This window comes from Palaemon carinicauda, chromosome 7, assembly GCF_036898095.1.
Source record: "Palaemon carinicauda isolate YSFRI2023 chromosome 7, ASM3689809v2, whole genome shotgun sequence".
Classification (NCBI taxonomy): Eukaryota; Metazoa; Arthropoda; class Malacostraca; order Decapoda; family Palaemonidae; genus Palaemon; species Palaemon carinicauda.
Genome location: NC_090731.1, coordinates 92,877,126 through 92,899,156, shown reverse-complemented (window position 1 = coordinate 92,899,156; position 22,031 = coordinate 92,877,126). Strand labels below are relative to the sequence as shown.

General features: G+C 43.1%; 1 protein-coding gene across 1 annotated transcript in view; it reads right to left on the bottom strand.

The window, feature by feature from the left end:
• Positions 1–11,232: 11,232 nt before the first annotated feature.
• LOC137644446 (phosphatidylinositol 4-phosphate 5-kinase type-1 alpha-like) overlaps positions 11,233–22,031 on the bottom strand; it is a 327,307-nt gene continuing 316,508 nt past the window's right edge. Inside the window, exons 9-11 of the mRNA XM_068377423.1 lie at positions 12,493–12,552; positions 11,471–11,527; positions 11,233–11,256 (exon numbers count right to left, since the gene is read on the bottom strand). Of these exons, the coding sequence (XP_068233524.1) occupies positions 11,233–11,256; positions 11,471–11,527; positions 12,493–12,552 (141 nt within the window). The remainder of the gene's footprint in view (positions 11,257–11,470; positions 11,528–12,492; positions 12,553–22,031) is intronic.

The following is a 22,031-nucleotide window of genomic DNA, read 5'->3' as shown; positions in this document are numbered from 1 at the left end:
GCAGTGAGGTATGTACTCTCTGTGACTTGGAAACATCTCTTGAAGAGATGCTTCGTGTACAATTTTTTAAAATTTGAAATAACTTGCTGGTCCATGGGCTGGAGGAGAGGGGTGGTGTTAGGCAGTAGATATAGGACCTTTATGAAGGAATACTCGGCCAGAAGATATTCCTCGAGGCCAGGAGGGTGAGCTGGAGCATTGTCAAACAACAGCAGACATTTCATAGGGAGGCGCTTTTCTTCCAAATATTTTCGGACAGTCGGACCGAAGCAGACATTCACCCAATCAATGAACAGTTGCCTCGTTACCCAGGCTTTTGCATTCGCCTTCCACATCACGGGAAGGTTCTCCTTGATGACTTTGTGGGCTTTGAAGGCTTGGGGATTTTCTGAATGGTACACCAGCAGGGGCTTTATCTTGCAGTCCCCACTGGCGTTTGCACAAAAAGCAAGGGTAAGCCTGTCCTTCATAGGCTTATGTCCGGGTAGCCTCTTCTCCTCCGCCGTGATGAACGTCCGACGAGGCATTTTCTTCCAGAAAAACCCAGTTTCATCGCAATTGAAAACTTGCTGCGAACTGTAGCCTTCCTGCTGAGTCAACTTGTCAAACGTTTTAACAAAGGCTTCGGCGGCCTTCGTGTCCGAGCTGGCTGCCTCCCCATGCCGTACCACTGAATGGATGCCAGTCCTTTTCTTGAACTTCTCGAACCACCCACGAGAAGCCTTGAACTCTGGGGGGTTCCTGCTGGGATGTTCCTTCTCCTGCCCCTTCTTCGGCCTGACCACGCACGAGATCACTGAAAATGGCGGAGGCCTTCTGGCAAATTGTAGTCTCAGTGATGGTGTCTCCTGAGATATCTTTGTCCTTGATCCACACAAGAAGCAGCCTCTCCATTTCGTCATGCACGTGGGTTCTCTTGTTGGAGAAAATAGTGACGCCCTTAGAAGGTGTCGCTGCTTTTATGGCCGCCTTCTGCTTCAAGATGGTGCCTATCGTAGATGAATTCTGGCCATACTCCTTGGCGATCGCACTTAAACGCATGCCAGACTCGTACTTTTTTACGATTTCAAGTTTCGTCTCCATCGAGAGCATCGTCTTCTTCTTCTTTCCTTCGGCAACATTCTTGGGACCCATGGCTACAGTAATACGTAATATAATACACTAAGTACGTTATATACAGTACTATGTATAGTAAACACTAATATAGTACAGTGCACAGTAACGAATGCTTATTAACGATAACACGTGGCGTACGAATGTACTGTATATTAACACTAAGTCAAACAAGCGAAAGCACACAATGTCTGTTAACGATACCGCGGTCGGAACGAAAAGAGAGAGAGAGATGAACGCCAGTGCGTAAGCAAGCTGGGATAGTTGCCGACCAATAGGAAAGCAGGATCTTATGGCGTCAGATAGCGTCTGAGTAGGGAGATAACCAATGGGTGAGCGGGAGGCTGTAAGTGAGTCTACCCAAGTTCAAAGTCTGGCGGCACGCGCTTTTTAAAATTACTCTCGGCGAAGAGTTGGGATCTCGTAAGGTTTTCGTATCCTGAAATTTTATTTGTATCCTGGGGCATAAAAATCTTCGAATCACTTTTCGCATCCTGAATTTTTCGTAAGCAGAAACTTTCGTATCCAGAGGTATCACTGTATATATATATATATATATATATATATATTATATATATATATATATATATATATATATTATATACTGTATATATATATATATATATATATATATATATATATATATATATATATATATATATATATATATATATATATATATATATATATATATATATATATATATATTTTTGGGCTCAAGCCATGACGTCCAGATGGAAAGTTCCTTCAGTGGCTTCCTTGGGTATATTTAACTACAGGGATATTCCCAGAGAATTAAACTAAAGGTTATCACAGAATTCTAACTTCTGGTGCGAGTACCCTAAAGGTTTCCCTCTAAGATATTGTATATCAACAGGGGACGTATGTATTAACACGCCACATAGCTATCTGCACCCCATATAGAGTTAACACTTCGATATGGAAAGGTGGAGAATAACTGGGGAGCCATTCCACAGTTACACTCGTCCGTGGCTGCTTTTGGTACTCGAAACATAAACAAACGGGCGCCATTGTTAAATGACGTCACGTCCGTCCTCATCCTTCAGCCTGTAGCCCCTTGCTTTGGTCAGATTTCCCTTTGCGCGATTTTCATCTACTTACATCGTCGTTATGTCATTACCTTCAGCCTCGCCTTCTTCTGGAAAGGAGGAGTATATGAAGTGCCAAAGCAACTTTAGTGGAGTGAAGCGCCCGGACTTCTACGGGCACAAGGCGTGCCGGACCCACGCCCCCTGCGCCGCCAAGAGAGGCGACCTGAAATACTGGGACCCGCAGCACTGTACAGTCTGCAAGAGTCGTTTGGTCGAGGCGTTCGACGATCCTCCTTCAGCGGAGGCAAGGGACAACACTCGAGAGAAGCTACGCAAGTGGGTGAGTGGCTTCCAGAAGAACGCCACCGGACCGTATCTCGCCAGCGAAGATTTGAGGGCCTTGCTGTTTCCAAAGGCATCTAAAGACACTGTGATCCCCAGTGATCAGATCTCAACCGTCCAGCTCGTTGTGGAACCTGATATCGTCATGGCCCAGTCCATGCATGAGTGCCACTTGGATTCCGATAACGTGGAACGTATGTCGGAAGTTTCGGAAGAGACGGAGAAGAACCTCATGGGCGAGGAGCTCGACTATGAGAAAGATCAGGTGGAATATCCTGATTCGGAGTCTGAGGTCGCTCCCACTCCTACTCCCGCAGCAACTCCTGCACCGTCCGAGGAACCTATTCCTTCGACTTCCGCCACCCCGGACCCTTTTCCATCAGGCACTCAGGTGGTCTTCAAGATGCTTGAAGCCCTCATGGAAAGAAAACTTTGTGAGACCCATGAGCAATTCCGGTCTACCCTAGTGAGTTTTAAACAACCGAAACGGATTTCGGTTAATGACCTCCCCTCTTGCTCGGATACTAACCCATGGAGATATGCCGAGTATATGCCGATCACAACTGGTAAGATCTTCATCAGTGAGAAGGTCAGCTCTATCTTGTTGGAAGAAGTGGATTTCTTCCCGAACTTCGAGGCTTATCCGGACTGTTACGTCCGGCTCAGGTCCGAACCAGCCTCAAAGGAAGAGACCGAACCGAAGGAAGTCATCGTGTTCGATCTCGCGAAGGCCCAGGCTATGCTAGCCAGTGCGGTGAAGAGTAGGGGTTTCACCAACTCCAAGATGCCGGCGCTCAGTAAGAAGCACCCAACCTTCGTTGCGCCGAATGCTGCGACCTTCCCCTTTATAGAAAAGGCCTTCACAGCGGTCTTGAAAGCAGTGGAGGAAGGGAAACCTTGCCCAGTACTGGAGGAGTGCAGACCCTTCTCCCTTACCGTTCCTCCCGATGATAGGCACTGGAAAGACGTCCAGTCAACCTTCATGGTGGGGAAGTTAAGAGCCTGACGTAGCCGGTCGTCAGTTCAATGAGGACCTCCCAAGGCTAAATGATCACCTCCTTCGTAGGGAACAGGATACGAAGGAGAGGCTCGCCGCATCGCTGTCCCTCCAGGTACAGCTTGAACTCATGGCCGGGGACACTAGAGTCCCGGACTTTTACATGGTCCTAGCCAAAAAACATTTGGCAACGGTGACGAAGGACCTGTACAGCTTCACTAAGGCTCGCAGAGCCTGTCGTGAATTCGTGTTTGCCAGCGCGACGGTAAAACACGAACCCAGGAGGCTGATTTCCTCCAATATCTGGGGTAAATATCTCTTTCCCTACTCCCTGGTGAAAGAGATTGCTGACAAGGCCGCCACGGAGAACAGGAACCTTCTCCACAAGTGGGGCATGTCGAGAAAAAGGAAATCCTCTCAGGATGATGGCCCTCAACCTAAGAGGAGGTCCCAGAGACCGAAACCCCAGCATCGTCAACAGAGACGGCAGTTTCCGGGTTCCGCTGCTCCACAAGTGGCAGCACAGCCACAGCAGACCTTTTAGTTGGTCCCCCAGCCGGTGGTGTCACAGTCACCGTCTTTACCCCTGCATTTGAGCAACATGCTACTACCTTTCGTCCCAGAGGTAGGGGCTCAAACAGAGGTTCCGGCAGAGATTCGTCTCGCCGCCCCTCCAGAGGCAGAGGAGGAAGGGGAGCTAGCGACCGAGGTGGCAAACCCTCGGGACACCAGAAGCAATGAAGTGCTTCCGAGGGAGGAAGACTCCGCCAATTCCAGGATCGTTGGACCTTCGATCCCTGGGCACACAGCATCGTCAAGAAGGGACTAGGCTGGAGCTGGACGCAACCACCCCCAGCCTTCCAGCAATTCTTCCAACAGTCAACCCCATCCTGGAAGAATACGTCCTAGAACTCTTGAACAAGAAGGTGATCAGGAGGGTAAAGTCAACCAAGTTCCAAGGGAGACTATTTTGCGTTCCCAAGAAGGACTCCGACAAACTCAGAGTCATTCTAGACTTGTCCCCTCTCAACAAGTTCATTGCGAACAGCAAGTTCAAGATGCTGACTCTCCAACAAATAAGGACCCTTCTGCCTCAAGGGGCCTACACGGTCTCCATAGACCTGGCAGATGCCTACTGGCACGTTCCAATGAATCATCACGCTTCCTCCTACCTAGGATTTCGACTCCAAAGGAAAAGTTACGCCTTTGGGGCCATGCCCTTCGGGCTCAACGTGGCTCCACGGATCTTCACCAAGCTGGCAGACGCCATCGTCCAACAGCTCCGCCTTCGCGGCGTCCAAGTGATGGCTTACCTAAACGACTAGCTGGTCTGGCCGACATCGCCCGAAGATTGTGTAAGAGCCTGCAACAAAGTCACCCAGTTCCTAGAACATCTGGGATTCAAGATAAACGGCGAGAAATCTCGCCTCTCTCCAGCTCAGAAGTTCCAAGGGTTGGGAATCCATTGGGATCTTCAGTCACACCGCCTTTCCATCCCGCAGAAGAAAAGGAAGGAAATAGCAGGGTCTGTCAGAAGACTTCTGAAATCCAAACGGATCTCAAGACAACAGCAGGAACAAGTTCTAGGCTCTCTACAGTTCGCCTCTGTGACAAACCCAGTGCTTCGCGCACAGCTAAAGGATGCCGCGGGAGTCTGGAGACGTTCCGCATCCATCGCTCGAAGAGACCTCAAGAGACGGCTTCCAAACAGACATCGCTTACTATTAAAGCAGTGGTCGGAAGCAAAGGCCCTGAAAAGGTCCATTCCTCTTCAACACCCGCCTCCATCGATCAACATCCACACAGACGCTTCACTGGAGGGTTGGGGAGGTCACTCCCACCAACGACAGGTTCAGGGAACATGGTCTCCCCTATTCAAGACGTTTCACATCAACATCTTGGAGGCTATGGCGGTTCTTCTCACCCTGAAGAAACTCTCCCCGCCCCCCTCGATCCACATCCGTCTGACTCTGGACAACTCGGTGGTAGTCAGATGTCTCAATCGTCAGGGCTCGAGATCGCCCCAGATAAATCAGGTACTTCTTCCCATCTTTCGTCTGGCAGAAAAGAAGAAATGGCACCTGTCTGCAGTTCACCTACAAGGATTCCGCAACGTGACGGCGGACGCTCTATCACGGACAAGCCTAATAGAGTCGGAATGGTCTCTAGACGCAAGTTCATTCTCCATCTCTCACCAAGTCCCGGAACTTCAGATCGATCTCTTCGCAACGAGCGACAACAATCAACTTCCTTGATATGTGGCCCCGTACGAGGACCCCTAGGCAGAAGCAGTGGATGCCATGTCACTGGATTGGAACAGATGGTCCAGGATATGCCTGTTCCCTCCCCCCAACCTTCTGCTGAAAGTCCTCTCCAAACTGAGAACCTTCAAAGGGACAGCGGCCCTAGTGGCTCCCAAGTGGCCCCGGAGCAATTGGTACCCTCTGGTCCTGGAGCTGCAGCCCACGCTGATCCCCCTCCCGGGCCCAGTTCTCTCTCAACAAGTACAGAAGTCGACTGTCTTCGCTTCATCACTGAAAGTCAGGGACCTTCATCTCATGATTTTCTCTCCTTGGCCGCAAAGAAAAAGTTTGGGATCTCGAAGAAAAGTCTAGACTTCCTCGAGGAATACAAGACCGAATCCACACGACGGCAATACGAATCTTCTTGGAGAAAGTGGGTCTCATTCGTCAAAGCAAAAAATCCTACGGAAATCACCATTGATTTTTGCATGTCCTTCTTCATTCACCTTCATGGACAAGGCTTAGCAGCCAACATGATTTCCACCTGCAAATCGGCTTTGACTAGACCACTACTGTACGCTTTCCAGATTGATCTGTCCATTGATATCTTCAATAAACTACCCAAGGCATGCGCTAGACTACGCCCAGCACCTCCGCCAAAAACCTATCTCCTGGTCCCTGGACAAGGTGCTCCATTTTGCCTCTAACCTGGACAACGATTCGTGCCCTCTAAAAGACCTGACTCAAATAGTTATCTTCCTTTTTGCTCTCGCCTCGGGAGCCCGAGTCAGCGAAATAGTGGCATTGTCAAGAGACAAGGGTCATATCCTGTTCACAGATACAGGAGAACTTACCCTCTTCCCTGATCCGACGTTTCTCGCAAAGAATGAAATACCCACCAAGAGATGAGGCCCTTGGAGAATCTGCCCCCTGAAGGAAGATGTCTCTCTATGCCCAGTGGAGAGTCTTAAGGTCTATCTTCGAAGAACTTCAGACTTCGGTGGAGGTCAACTCTTCAAAGGAGAAACATTGGGTAGTGACCTGTCACTGAAACAACTAAGAGCGAAAATCACCTACTTCATTCGCAGAGCGGATCCTGACAGTACACCCGCAGGTCATGATCCTAGAAAAGTCGCGTCTTCTCTGAATTTCTTCCAGAGCATGGATTTCGAAAGCCTCAGGAGCTTCACAGTGTGGAAATCGTCGCGCGTTTTCTTCAATCACTACGCGAAGCAAGTGCATGAAGTTAAACATTTCGTGGTAGCCGCAGGTAGTTATGAAACCTGCCGTTTAACTCTGCATAGAACAGCGAGTTACTTGGGACTTTAACTCTACGGGTGCCTGTGTTGACCCTCGTGTGATACATAGTGATTTCATGGACATTTAGTGTTTCTAATAGACTATTCTTATCAAGGTGAAATGTCATAGACTTCACATGAGTGCCACATGCTCTAGGGCATGATGTGTTTTTCTTTGAAAATGACTGACGTTCCTCTGGAACTCGTGTTTCTAAAAGTGAAATTTCTTTCAGATTCAAGATTGAAGTCTTTTATTTTCTATGTACATTATTCTTTATTATTGTAAATTAACTTTACACTTATTTTTGCAATTGTTATCACTATAATCTGCAATCTATGAAATAAAATGTCTATTTTATTACATGTGCGTCTCTCTCCGCTCCTATTATTATTATGAAATACATGATTGTCATAGTTTCATTTAACCCCTTCCTTTTGGAATGAGAAGAATAATATAAAATTACATGTATTATATACTCACTCATGCTGTGTATTATTCCTACTTGAATACTTACCTTCGTCCTGCCTTCGAGACCAGATTGATCTCTCCTCCAAAGGAGCGTAGTGATTAACTATCACTTACCTATGCTTGAGAATATTCCTACCCGAATATTAACCTTCTGTCTTGTCTCCGAGTCCTGCACGAACTCTCCGCAGGGTGAGTAGCCCTTCAATGATCACTTCGGATTTTGGTATGTTCCGCCGGGACTTCTCTGCCAGGGGGGCAGGAAGCTGGATCCCCACGGAAACTCTAGCGAGGACACATTACATACCTCTATTCGGAGCCCTTGGCACTTGCTTTAAAGGGGAAATTTTCCACGATACATTAATTCTCTGGTACACTTCCATCAGGACGTCATGGCTTGAGCCCAAAAAACGGATTTTGAGCTTAGCGAAAAATCTATTTTTGGGTGAGATAGCCATGACGTCCTGATGGACCCTCCCGTCTATTCTAGTCCAGCCTTTCAGGCCCCGCCCTGTCCTGCTGTATCATGGAGATTAGCATGGAGCTGGCCTCAGGATGAGGACGGACGTGACGTCATTTAACAATGGCGCCCGTTTGTTTACGTTTCGAGTACCAAAAGCAGCCACGGACGAGTGTAACTGTGGAACGGCTCCCCAGTTATTCTCCGCCTTTCCATATCGAAGTGTTAACTCTATATGGGGTGCAGATAGCTATGTGGTGTGTTAATACATACGTCCCCTGTTGATATGTGATATCCTAGAGGGAAACCTTTAGGGTACTCGCACCAGAAGTTAGAATTCTGTGATAACCTTTAGTTTAATTCTCTGGGAATATCCCTGTAGTTAAATATACCCAAGGAAGCTACTGAAGGAACCTTCCATCAGGACGTCATGGCTATCTCACCCAAAAATAGATTTTTCGCTTCGCTCTAAATCTGTTTATATATATATATATATATATATATATATATATATATATATATATATATATATATATATATATATATATATATATATATGTATATATATAATTTAAATATAGATTTATATATGTATATTTATATATACATATACATATATATATATATATATATATATATATATATATATATTTATATATACTTATACATATATATATATATATATATATATATATATATATATATAAATATAATATATATAAATATATATATATATATATATATATATATATATATAGATTTATAAATAAATATATATATACAGTATATATATATATTTTATATATATATATATATATATATATATATATATATATATATATATATCTATATATACAAGTATATAGACTGATTTTAACATTCATGCCCCACTAGCCATAAACTAGCCACCATCTTCCCAAGCTCCTATTGGTTACCTCCCTACTCTGATGCTAATTACTGCCAAAAGATCTTGCTCTCCTATTGTTCAGCAACTACTGTACAGTATCCCATTATGCATCCACGCACTGGCATTCCTCAGCCAATTCATTTTGGCAGCGCTATCGTATGCATTAACTTTGTAATTTTGGTTTCGTGACTATTACATTAGTGTATTAGCCATGGGTCCCAAGAAAATTGCTGAAGTGCAGGGAAAGAAGAAGAGGATAATTTCTATGGAGATGAAGCTTAAGATTATTAAGAAGTTCAAGGCTGGCATGCAGTTAAGTGTGAACGCTAAAGAATATGGCCGTGATATGTCATCGATAGGAACCATACTTAAGCAGAAGAAAGCCATCAAAGCAGCAACGCCTTCTAAGCACATGATAATTTTCTCAGCAAGAGGAGCCACGTCCATGATGAGATGGAGACTGCTTCTCATGTGGATTAAGGACAAGGAAATTGCTGGAGACAATCACCAAGACGGGAATCCGCCACAAGGACAGTGTCATCTTTGCTGATCTCGTGTGTGCACAGGCTGAAGACGGAGAAGGGACATTAAAACAGGCACCACTAGAGTTCAAGGGTGGTTTTGAAAAATTCAAGAGATGATCTGGCGTCCATTTGGAGGTGCGCCAAGGGGAGGCTACAAGCTCGGATATGAAAGCAGCCAATGCCTTTGTCAAGACATTCGACGAGCTGACTGTAAAGGGAGGCTACAGTCTCCCAGAAAGTCTTCTGGAAAAAATGCCTCATTGGATGTACATCAAGGCGGATGAGAAGAAGCTACCCGGGCATAAGCCTATGCAGGACAGGCTTACCCTAACATTTTGTGCAAACGTCAGTGGATATTGTAAGGCGAAGCCCCTGCTGGTGTATCACTCTGAGACTCCTCAGCCTTTAAGACCCACAAAGTGATTAAAGAGATGCTTCTGGTGATGTGGAGGGCTAATGCCAAAGCCTGGGTAACAAGACTTTTGTTCATCGAGTGGGTGAGTATTTGTTTTGGCCCAAATACCCAACTATGAAAAAGTATTTGGAAGAGAAATGCCTCCCTCTGAAATGCCCGCTGGTGTAGGACAATGCCTCTGCTCACTCTCCAGGAGTCATAGGAGATATCCTTCTTCAAGATTCTCTATCTTCTGTCTAACACCACCCCTCTTCTCTACACAAAATATCTGTTCAAGAGATGTATCGAAATCACTAACATCATAAACCTTACCCTGTGTGAATTTAGAAAGGAGCATTTTGATGTTGTGATATGCCTCCGAATCATCGATCAAGATTGGCAAGAGGTTTCAAAGCGCACCTTGAACTCTTCGAAGAAGAAGCTGTGACTTGATGCCGTCTCCACACAAGACTTCAAGGGATTCGACGTAGGCCAAGGCGAAGCCACATCAGTTGACAATCCTGGATCCGTTGCGCACCCTGAGGTTGGCATGATCATTAGACTCGGGACTGCCATAGGTCTGGAACTCACCGAGGACAACATCAATGAGCTTCTCGAGGAGCACCAAAATGAGCTTACAATGGACGACCTAGAGTTGGAGACCATGCAAGTGAACATCATTCAGGGACAGTTCTCTAGCAGCGACAGAGAGGAAGATGACCCTCTGAAAATGGCATAAATTAAGGAAGGTCTAGCTGGCTACCATAATATAGCGGCTCTTGTGGGAAAGACACACGCAGAAAAAGTTGCCACATGTTGTGCTCTTGAGTACATAAATGACGTGTGCCAGAGTCAATTCAGAAACAGTTTAAGAAGCAGATAGAGACAAGCTTTCTTGGATAGTTTTATTTTTTAAAGAGGTCTCTTGTAGTACCCGACGAGGAAGCTCAAAGTGATCCGAAAAATCAGACGTGGAAGTGATGAAGAAAATAATCAGTGTATGTAGTGCAAATTTAAAAAATACAAAACGTAAAGTACAAAAATAAAATAGAATAAGGCAAAAATTGTTTTCTGCCGTTTATCCTCCTCTGCCACCCAGCCACTGTCGCTTTCAGACATTGCCTCACTCCAAAGGTAAGGTTCCACATTTTTATTACTTTATTTCCCATCTATTATTGCATTACTGTACTGTAGGTATAGTATTAACAGTTAGGTTATGTACTGAATGATCCAAATGGTTGTATTCCATTGTTTTTAAAACATTTCTATCATTGTCATAAAGTATATTGTGGTGTTTTTGTAGGGCATGGAACGGCTTAGGCTATTTATATGTAAAACGTGTCCCATGATACGAAATTTTTATGAAATGAAAGCCATATGGAAACAGTTAATTTTGTATCTTGAGGCAATACTGCAATAGGTTTACATCAACTTCATTAGCATTCCTTTTTATATTTCAACTGCAATAATTTCAACTATTGCTCTGGAGAATTTAAATATTTGTCCTCTCTTAAAAAGTTTACTGTACTGTATTCTACTCAAACAGCTCTCTAAAGCTTATATCAATCTTATCTTATAAAAGAACTAAATGAAAAAAAACATAAGCCAAAGAATAAACCGTGAGTAAAAACTAAATAAAGTGTCCAGCCTTACTACTAAAATATGTTTCTCTACCTTATAATGAAGATCTTGATGGCATTTGTATACTGCCCAAAAATTGGCAGCACATTGCTTTAAAGAAAAACCATTAAAGCTGAATTGGACTGTTTAATAAAATCCTTAAGAACTACTTATTTACTAGAAAATATGAAACAAGGTAATAAAAGCTAGTACAATTATTTATTTCAATAAAGGTAAGAGCAGAGAATATGTACTGTTAAAAAGCATATAAGGGAAAACTGATGTTAAATACAAAGAAACTTTGAGCACCCAAAACTATGCATCAAATTAATGAATTACCTTAAGTTTAATTAAAAGGTTTACAGAATAAAAAGGGGTTCATTTAAAATCTACCCAATCTACCCTTCTTATGTCCTTTAAATGAAGTATTTACTACAATATATGATAAAAGTATAAGAATTAATTTTACAGTATATTACAGTATTGAAAAGTCTCAAAGATATTCTTCAATCATGTCAATAAAACAAAATAAATCAGAAAAAAATTGCATTGCTAAAGTATTGAACTACTACAGTACTTTGTAGACAATTACCATCCCATTATTGGATGCAATGTTTGGAATATGACTTTAAAAAATTCTTGAAATTGTTTAATTACAATTTACTTATAAAAGCACTTTTTATGAGTTCATAATTACATCTCTCTCATAATCCCATGGAAACCAAATAATAATGTAATATTCATAAACACTGAAAATTTCATCCAATTTCCAAAGTCAGAGCAAGAGAGCATTAATCTCAAATTTGCTTTCACTAATAAGAATAGGAGTACTGCATGCCTAAATATTTGAAGAAAGTAATGTACAACAGCATTCGTTTTATCACACAAGCTTGACTTATCACATTATAATATCAAAGGCATGTTGTACCATAATATCTACAGTCAGCCAACTTGCTTTTATTTTTCTAATCATATTGGACAAGTCCTACACCATCATTGTGACATATCTAGATATATAAAAAGATTAACCAAAGTCTAATAGAAATATAAAACGAAAAACATTGTTGATGACTTACCTGATAATTATACAAGCCAAAAAACTTTGGTAATAACGTTCTAGGGTTCTGGTTCAGATTCTGAAACAAATTTTTTTTATTGAAATTCAATCAAGTAACTGACAAGATAAAGGGCACATAACATGCCTACATAACTAGAATCTTAAATCCCCTAGTAAAAAAAATATACTGCTGGGATTGCATGGACACAAAAAACAGAATTTTAATACTTATCATTTCTATACTCACCTGATGTCCTTATTGCTTCCCCTCCAGAAGCTAGGTTTAGACATTTACCCCCGAAAGTTACAAAAAAATTATTCCATAAATATACACATGCCTCTTGTAAAAACATAATCTAGCAGTTCATGGCAAGAAGTGAAGCCCTATGTGTACTTTCCAAAAATAAGATTTCCATCTCATCGGTGATATTCAGACATATCTCATTCCAGAATGTTGAAGTTTTATTGCATTTTAAGCTGCCCTCCCTGCTGAATTTGTTAGCATTCCTACATATGGATAACACTGTTTTAAATACCCATTGTGAGGAATGCGTTTGCCTCGCTGTTCCTTACAAGGAAAGTATGTTAACAGTCAAGTGCTAAAGGAATTTAAATTTTAATCTTGAGGAAATCATGATCATTATATCAATTTTTGGCACCATCATTCAGTTAGTTCTTAATGCATATAGCATAAACGTTTCCATAATTCTGACCCAGCTTTGTAGTCAGGTCTTGCGAGACTACCATCCTGTACGTAGTGCTAGGTATGCAATCATTTCTATCAATCTTGCCTTCTCCATCACAAGGCTCAACACTACAGTTTTCTAGAAGTTATATTCCAGCTGTGACCAGATTATGGAATCATCTTCCTAATCTCACAGTTGAATTGGTGGAACTTCAGAAGTTTAATCTTGCAGCAAATGCTTTTATATTGAACAGGTTGACATGTCTCTCTTTATAATTTATACAGTAAATGACAGAAAAATTTTAACATTGTTATCGATCTTAAAATTTCTATATTTTCTTATTCATTCTAGTACAGTCAGCCCTCCGAACTTGCGGTTTCAGTTGTTCGCAGTTCAGAGATCCATATAATATCTAAATAAAGTTTTGCATATTTGCAGTCTCACTGTTAGTACTGCTGCATGCAGCCCAACATTTTCAAACCCCCTGCACTTCTTTGCGCAAGGATTTTACGCACCATTCTCCTTCCTACACAACACCATTTCAATCGCTGACTCTGTATCACTCTCCCAATGCCCATCATTACAAATGTTTCTCCCACAAGAGTTTATCAAGCACCAAGTGATCTCTTATCAACGTAATAGCCCGTAAAAGAACTGCTTCATCTTCTCAAGGTACCACAAAGCGGCCGAGGATGGTCATGACCCTTAAAGAGAAGATAGGTCTCAAAAAGGGCAAGGAAGGGATGTTGTATGCAACCATATGATAACTTCACGGGCTGAACGATTGTACCATGGGGTGCATGGAGATGAACACAAACAAGATTCATGCTGCTGTGGCCGCAAGTGCACATTGCTGTGCGAAGGATATATCAAAGGTACGGGAAAAGGGCATGATCCAAATGGAAAATAAATTGTTTTTCAGGATTGAGGATTAGCATCACTCATCATTGGGGAAAAAGCCAAGTCTCTGATCAACCATTTCATGCAAGATGAACTTCCGCTGACCATCAGAGAAGACACCACATCTTCCCTGCATACACCTTTCCAAGTCAACAATCACTGGTTTGAGGTTTAAATGGTGTTTATCATCGAAAACTTGGAAAATTATCGAGGAGTCGGGCTTCCCGGACCATGACGTAGTGCAGGATTTACCAGTGGAGCTTCTCAATACAGTTGAGCCTCCTTATTCAAGGGGATTAGGCAACTGAGACGGACGAAAAGATTGAGAATCCGCTAATGTTTGCTGCCTTAGGGTGGGTTCACAACGTGCCAAGTTTTAATGTGGCTGAACTTGTAGGTCTCCCGTATCCTCACTGAGTGCATGCTTGCACGTTGATAAACTGGTACTACCGTAAAGACGGTAACCAGTTTGTATTGTATTTCCTGTTGAAGCCTTAAACAAGAGTCCTTGGAGACCACATAGCACCAACCCAAATATGAGATTTTCCTTTGTCAAAACTCCACATTTCCTTTCTTCATTGGACTACTTTCCCTATTTGAGCCTTAGGGCTTGTAACATCCTGCTTTTCCAAATAGGGTTGTAGATTAGCTAGCAGTGGTAATAATAATAATAATAATAATAATAATAATAATAATAATAATAATAATAATAATAATAATAAAAAAGGATTTTGACGAAGGAAATATCTATTTCTGGGGAGAGACCTGTGACGGCCGGTGAAAAGGTCCTTCTTTACACTTTTCTGATATAAATCTTCCAAATATACCAGAGAAAGATAAAAGCATGGAATACAGAGGTTACTACCCTCACGCGAGCACCTTGTGGGTGTCGTGTATACATCAGGGGCGTGTGAAAACCACTATTCACAGGCTGTCTTCCATTTAGATAATTCCTTCATTAAAGGGAAGGGCCGTAACAAAGGCCCTAGAAACCACACTTGGACGGGTAGAGGACAGTTCCGCCATCGAGGCGGACCTAGGACAAAGGGGGCTCGGGGAGGGAAAGGACCTAGATTCACTCCCTCACAATGAGGTGGTCCCGGTAGGGGGGAGACTTTACCACTTTCGAGACCATTGGACCTTCAGTCCGTGGGCTCATAGCATAATCTCTAAAGGTTTGGGGTGGAAATGGCCACAAGGTTCTCCTCCTCCACCAGTGACCTTCCAGAAACCCACTCCCATCCTGAAAGAGTACACCACAGAGTTACTCAAGAAGAAAGCAATCAAACGGGTTCGGTCACTGAAGTTCCAAGGCCGCCTATTCACAATTCCGAAGAAAGGCTCGTCGGCATTGAGAGTGGAGTGGAGTTGACGATATGACATTCCAAATACTCACTTAGCCAGCCAAGTTTTGTTAATGATGAGCCTTAAAAGCTCTTAACTTATATAACTTCATTTCTTAATTTCAAAAGGCCAGCGAATCTTTGCTTGTAGGAGGTAAGTCTGATATATCTACCCAGTTGCTTACCCTAACCTGACTTTTACAGTTGGGTCTAGTGTTTCATTCTTATAAGGGTTATGAATGTTAACTGCACCTTACAGTCTAGATCCTTTTGTAGACCCTCGATTTTCTTATTTATTTTAGATCCTTCTGCTAATAAACCATTGCAGTCCCATATTGCTAGACACTCTTTTGGACATCTAGATTACAATGCCGAAGACCGAGTTGGTAGTCTAGATCCGTATATCCCTCCTCTGACTTAAGTAGGTGCTCCTCAGCAACCTAGAAAATTTAGTCACCAGCAATATATCCATGAAAAAGAAAAATAAGCTGAAAAAAGAAAAGTACCAAGGAGAAAAAATCTATGCCTTTCAGCCATGAGACAGTGCTCAAGGCTGTGCTGTAACCTTCATAGCCATGCGCAGAGGCACTTTTCTGGGTGAGGATAAAATGTGGAAGTCCATGATCTGTGCTAGAGATGCTCTAAAAGAAGAGTAAATCCTATGACACACATTATGCAAGATGCCTCTGTCCCTGGTAACTAGTGCAGAGGACCATCACAGGTCTCCAGACATCTGTGCTGTCCCTCACAAAAAACTTCATCAACTATGAAATGCAAAAGTAATATCCAGATCGCTGGTTTCTCTTATGGTGAGGCTAAAAGAGAAGTGTTCCATTGAATTGTTCTCTTGGGATCTCAACCTTAAGAGCTAATAGATCAGGATACAACTCAAATTACAGCTATCTGGGAGCCCCAGGACTCACCGCGAGTCCCAGTTTGATCACCACTCAGTTCCCGAGTCCTAGTTTGACCACAATTTGGTTGATCAGCTGGTGAATGAGGCAGCATGAAGAAAAATGCACAGCCATCCATATGATATCCTGGGTGTTGGAAAGTGCCCTCAAACAATGCCCATGGGCCCCACAAGGCAAGATGCCTTCCGCTACGCAAGGATATAGGGACCACTTCAATCGTACAACCTACCCTGGCGAATGAGCGTATCTACTAGTACATTGCTCTTTCCTGGAATGTACCTGGCTGACAGCTCTACAGCATCATTCACACCCAGATTTGCATCTGCTTCATAAACTTTCATAGAGGGAGAGAAACCATGTCTCTTTGCTAGTTGATGTAAGCTACTATGGCAGTCAGTCATCAACATTACTGAATGCCCCAATACATGTTCCTGGAATACTTACAATGCTATAAACTATGCTGATAGTGCTACAATAGCTGCACGCATATTCAGGACTTTGATATGTACATGCTTTTCTTTTCGGACCACTCCTGATGCAACCCTCCTTCGATGCATCTGGGAACAGTTACATAGGGGAAAATTGATTGATTCCCAGTCCCCAGTTTATTTCTCCACCTGAAACACTCAACTTCAAAGTCCGTTTCTTCTCCACCACCCTTTCAACCTCCGCCAACACGTCTTGGGCTTTCGGTGATGTTGGAGGATGGCTTGAAAACACTATTAGTCTGCAATATAGGGGGACCAAAAGTCCTGAAAATGGAGAAAATAACAATCCAGAAGGTCACTCGTTCCTTACCCAAGGCTGGGTACCATGTCCATTACCAAGTTGCTGCCCAATGATAGGACATATATCCCACTACCCATGGCAGAGGGAGAGCGGAATGCCAACTTCCTTCCTGAACTAGCGAGGCTATGGGACTCAAAATGGATGCGGGACCAGGCCTCTTCTGAGTAGAAGTAGCTGTGAGTGGTCCTGTTCAGAGTACCAGGAAGGCCAGGCTGGCCTTTTTTCCTACCAAGCCCATGGCCGTAGCCACACCAGGCACCTTGAAAGCTACTGCACAGTGGATTAGCAGATCCAGAGAAGCAGTTCAACACTCAACCACTGCTGCATCAATGTTGCTCTTCAGAAAAAGCATGTGGACCTCTGTAACAAAGCACATCTTAGAACAAGAGATGACTCTGGACCAAAGTAACTTGAGTGTCAGGACATAACTCACATCCCTCCTCCCTAACAGCCAGTTTTCCAAAAGATTTACTGCTTGGTATGCCAAAAACGACAATTCCTACAGAGTTGGCAGTTTGTAACCCTGCCATCTGTGCTATGTATGTCACTGCATCTGACTCCACGAAAGGAAGGGTGGCCATTTAAAAAGACTTCGTGGTCGTCAACGCAAAAGACAAGAAGGACGTACCTTCTGTTCCGAGTCTCTCTAAGACTGACACATGAGTCAACCAGAGGAAGCAACCCAACAAAAGACTATGGTACTCTGTGGTCTTCAAGTGTGGTGGGGAAGGAGGAGGAAAGTATCTTGCTGAACTGGCTAGATGTAAGTTAATTCTCATAATTATAGAACATTTACTAGGTCCAAAGCAATGCTTGCAAGATCCAACCATAGCAGCTCAAGCACCAGTCAATGACCAAGGACCCACCTTTCACAGATGCCGTGGTCACCACACCAAATTCGTTGCACTCCTGAATGAGTGCAAGAACATCAACAAAGGAACACTCCAAGTCTGTTGGTACTGGACCAGGGTCCAGTGTTTTCAAGGTCATTGAATCTCGACATCTAGTCACTCACAAGGGCCGAGAGTTTAGGAGGCTGCCGAGAGGATTTATACCTCTCACCTAAATACTACAAATTCTTAGTACAACTTTTATAAGGCTCCTAATCCTTAAGAAATGAGTGGCTTCAGATCCAGACGTCAGAACCTTAAGGGAGGCCACATCAGCAGAGCTGGGGCCTTCACATGCAATGGAGTCCAGAGCATCATCAATAGCAATCAGGGCACGATCATCTTGATTTGGTTCCCGTTTAGGTGTATGGGGTGCTTCCGTCTTAGGAACGGCGCCAGAAGATTCCATTCTTCCAGGCAAGTCTTTACTTTCTCTGATATTATTACATGAATGATGAGAGGAGGGGACAGACAAAGACTGGGAGAAATCATATTCGCCCCTCTGGTAAGGCTCTTTACCTCCATAATATGAGAGGGAGTCACAGAAAATTTTTTCAGAGTTTGACCTATGAGAATAGGATCTCTCTGAGAAAGGCCACTTGGGGAAGTACCACCCGAGGAAAAGGTGGTAAGGGCTTCACACCACTTTCCTCTCCCGAATCTGAAATAAATATCTGAAAAAGATTTTGGTTATTCAGTAGAATGAGTAATTTCTGAAGTAGTATGAAAAATAGGCAAGGTAAAAGCTTGTGTAGGATGAGGTAAAATAATTGGTTTGTCATTGTTATGACATCTCGTGGTTGGATACGTAGGATCCCAGCGAGGTAAATGAGTTTATGAGGTAGAGGCTACCTGATAAGTCAATTTGGGTTGAAGTAGATACTGTACCTATTCATGACTAATGTCATGAGTCTACCTGCTTGGAAAGGGGTAGCATGATAAGGTCTTGCATCTTTAGGGTGGGGAATGACGTCATAGTCATTGCACAGAGGAATACGCTCATGTGCTGGAATGGTGGTGTGTTCTGTAACATCAACAAGCGCAGGGATGGCAGCACATACAGACAGGTCAGCCTGTGTACTCTGCACCACAATGATAATTGTTGTTGATCCCCACAGCGTAGATGTGTTAATAGAGACAATGAAAACTTTAGCCTTCCATGATGGCAGCTAGGAAGGAGATGACGTCATTATACTCTGACAATTCGGCGAAACCAATAAAGTTTGAGCCGTGAACACTCCAGAGGAAGTCCGTACCGCTTCAGAATAAGTGATAAGAAAATTCTGGGCCAAACAAAGAGAATTCTTCCAAGGAGTGCAATCCCAAGGACCCCTGGGTGTATGAGGGAAGCCAGACACGTATGAACAAGTGGGTAAAAGATAAAGATCTTCTGATAGGGCCGCCTCTGTACGTGGGGACACAGCAGTCTCGACTCAAGTGTGGCATTCTCGGGCGAGATCATGGGGATATTTTCGACGCTTTCAAGGGTGATATCTCAAGAAGCAAGAAGTCCTCCTGCAGGAACTATGCAATAAAGGGCTCACCACTAAGCACACTAGTGAGAAGCCATTGAAATCTACATAAATAGTGTAATCAGGAACTATGGACACTGGGACTGGATTGCACACAACGAGTGCAGGGGCCGTAGCAAAGGGATCAGTCTCAGGCAGTGACTCATGATCACCAGGCATATGGGGCAATAACACACTTAACAAAATTATCATTAATATATAAAGTACAGGTTGACTATCACTAATCCAGACATCTATAATCCAGAAACATCAGTTAGCCAGCATTGCTTTCGCTACTGGCCGTTTGGTTGGTGGCACTGTTTCTCAATTATTTTCACTACTGGCCGGTTGACCAGAATGTTAACAAACCATAGCGTGTGTGTTAGCATGTTGATGTAAATATTAGCAATCACTTCCTACATGATTTTTAAGCTTTATTTTTTAATAAAAGTGCATTCTATCCCCAGCCATGGCTCCAGAAAACTAAGGAAGTGATAAACGTTAAGCATAAATAATTGTCAATACTGTATAAAAAAGGTTGAACTTTTGAAAAAACTTGATAATGTTGTCTTTGTTGGTAAGTAGGAAAGCACAATGCTACTAAGTACGCATATCAAACGCATTAGCGATTCTAGTTTTCTTTCATTTTGGTAAATAACAGATCGTAAAATATTTTTCTTTTTAGTCTAATACTGATTTAATCACAATAATTTTATATCAATATGTACATATTCAAGTTGAAAAACCAATGAACAGATATCTCTCTCTCTCTCTCTCTCTCTCTCTCTCTCTCTCTCTCTCTCTCTCTCTCTCTCTCTCTCTATAAGTAACCCTTTATTTTACTTTTTACTTTTATTCCAATAAATTTTCACCTAATTTATTTTTTATTAATCTTTTCTTCATTAACCAACATTTGCTTATTTAAGGGGTATTTTAAGTTTAAAATGAGGTTGTTAGCTACTTGGTATTATGTAATCTAGGATAATATACGGATAATCCGGTAAAATCTCAGCTGCAATCCTGTTACTGGAGTTCCGGAGGGCTGCAGAAAAAGAGGAACGGGGTGGTGAATATCGTGTGTTACAGAAACATGCTTACACTTCTCGCTATCCAAAGAGAACAACAAGGAAGGGGAACAATCCTTTTGAGCACATTTCTCACGATGGGAATATGTCTCCCAGCCGGAGGACAGCCACTCCCTAAAATACTCACATGGAGATTCTATGGAACAGCACTTAACACAACAGTTCGAGCAAAGTAAAGGAGGATGTATCTCGACCTGACTTGTCACAGCGCCGCAAGGCCAACCATCACAGCCAGGGAAAGTATGCATTACACTTGCAACCATATTATTATTATTATTAATTGCCAAGCCACAACCCCAGTTGGAAAAGCAGGATACTATAAGCCCAGGGGACCCAACACGAAAAATAGCCCAGTGAGGAAAGGAAACAAGGAAAAATAAAATATTTCAAGAGCAGTAACATTAGAATAAATAGAGAAAAGGGATTTTGACGAAGGAAAAATCTATTTCTGGGCGAGAGACCTGTGCCGCCCAGTGAAATGCTCCTTTTACATCATTTCTAAGGTAAAAACCGTAATTGTGATCGTATGTGAGGGGGGGTCGAGAACAGGGAGTATATATATATATACATGTGAATATATAAAGATGAGATTAATCCAAGTGGTTAGAGGGAACGTTGGCTCCGGAGAGACAACCGAGAGAGCCCAGGGCTCATGAAAATCCACCGGAGAAGGCGGACGGGGGGGGGGGGAGTCGAGGGTCAAACCCGTCGACGGCACACAGGATTAATCAACTCGACTAGGGTATAAAGTGAAAGCTACGTCCGGGGATCCAGTAATGAAATAAATACACATGGAGTCCGTGAAGTGCGGAACACCATAGAAGGAGGGAGGGGTGGAGGGATCTATAGTGGGTCCGTGAGGTGCGGGACCGGGAGGATGTAGCAGGAATGAATGTGAAAAATATGTAATATAAACAGAACATGATACCACAGACCAAGCAGAATGCCTCCCGCCGACTGATGGCCAATCGAGTCGGCGGAAAGAAACAGCTACGGCAGGGTAGGGGGGAAAACTGCAAAAATAATGTATAATAATAAGCCTCACATACAAAGGGAACCGCCCAGTACGGAGTTAAGCGAAGGCCCCGGGGGAGAGAGCGTAGCGCAAAACAGCTGACTTTACGACTCGACATGAGAGAGAGAGAGGGAAGGCAACCCTGGGGTGGGGGTGCCGGGCGGATGGGGAGAGGGAGGCTAACAAGAGAAGCAGAGGATAGGTGTACCAACCTGAGTAGAGACCCACGACTGGAATGATCACACGGAAAGACTATGATAAACAATATAATGATATAACTAATAGGTAAATAAAAGAGGAAGGCATGCTGGATAATAATAATAATAATAATATCAATCGTAAGATAGTACGGAGGGACGAACAGAGACAGGGGAAGACCAAGCCTAACAGCACGTGGGGCTAGGCAGGGCTACCAACATAACACA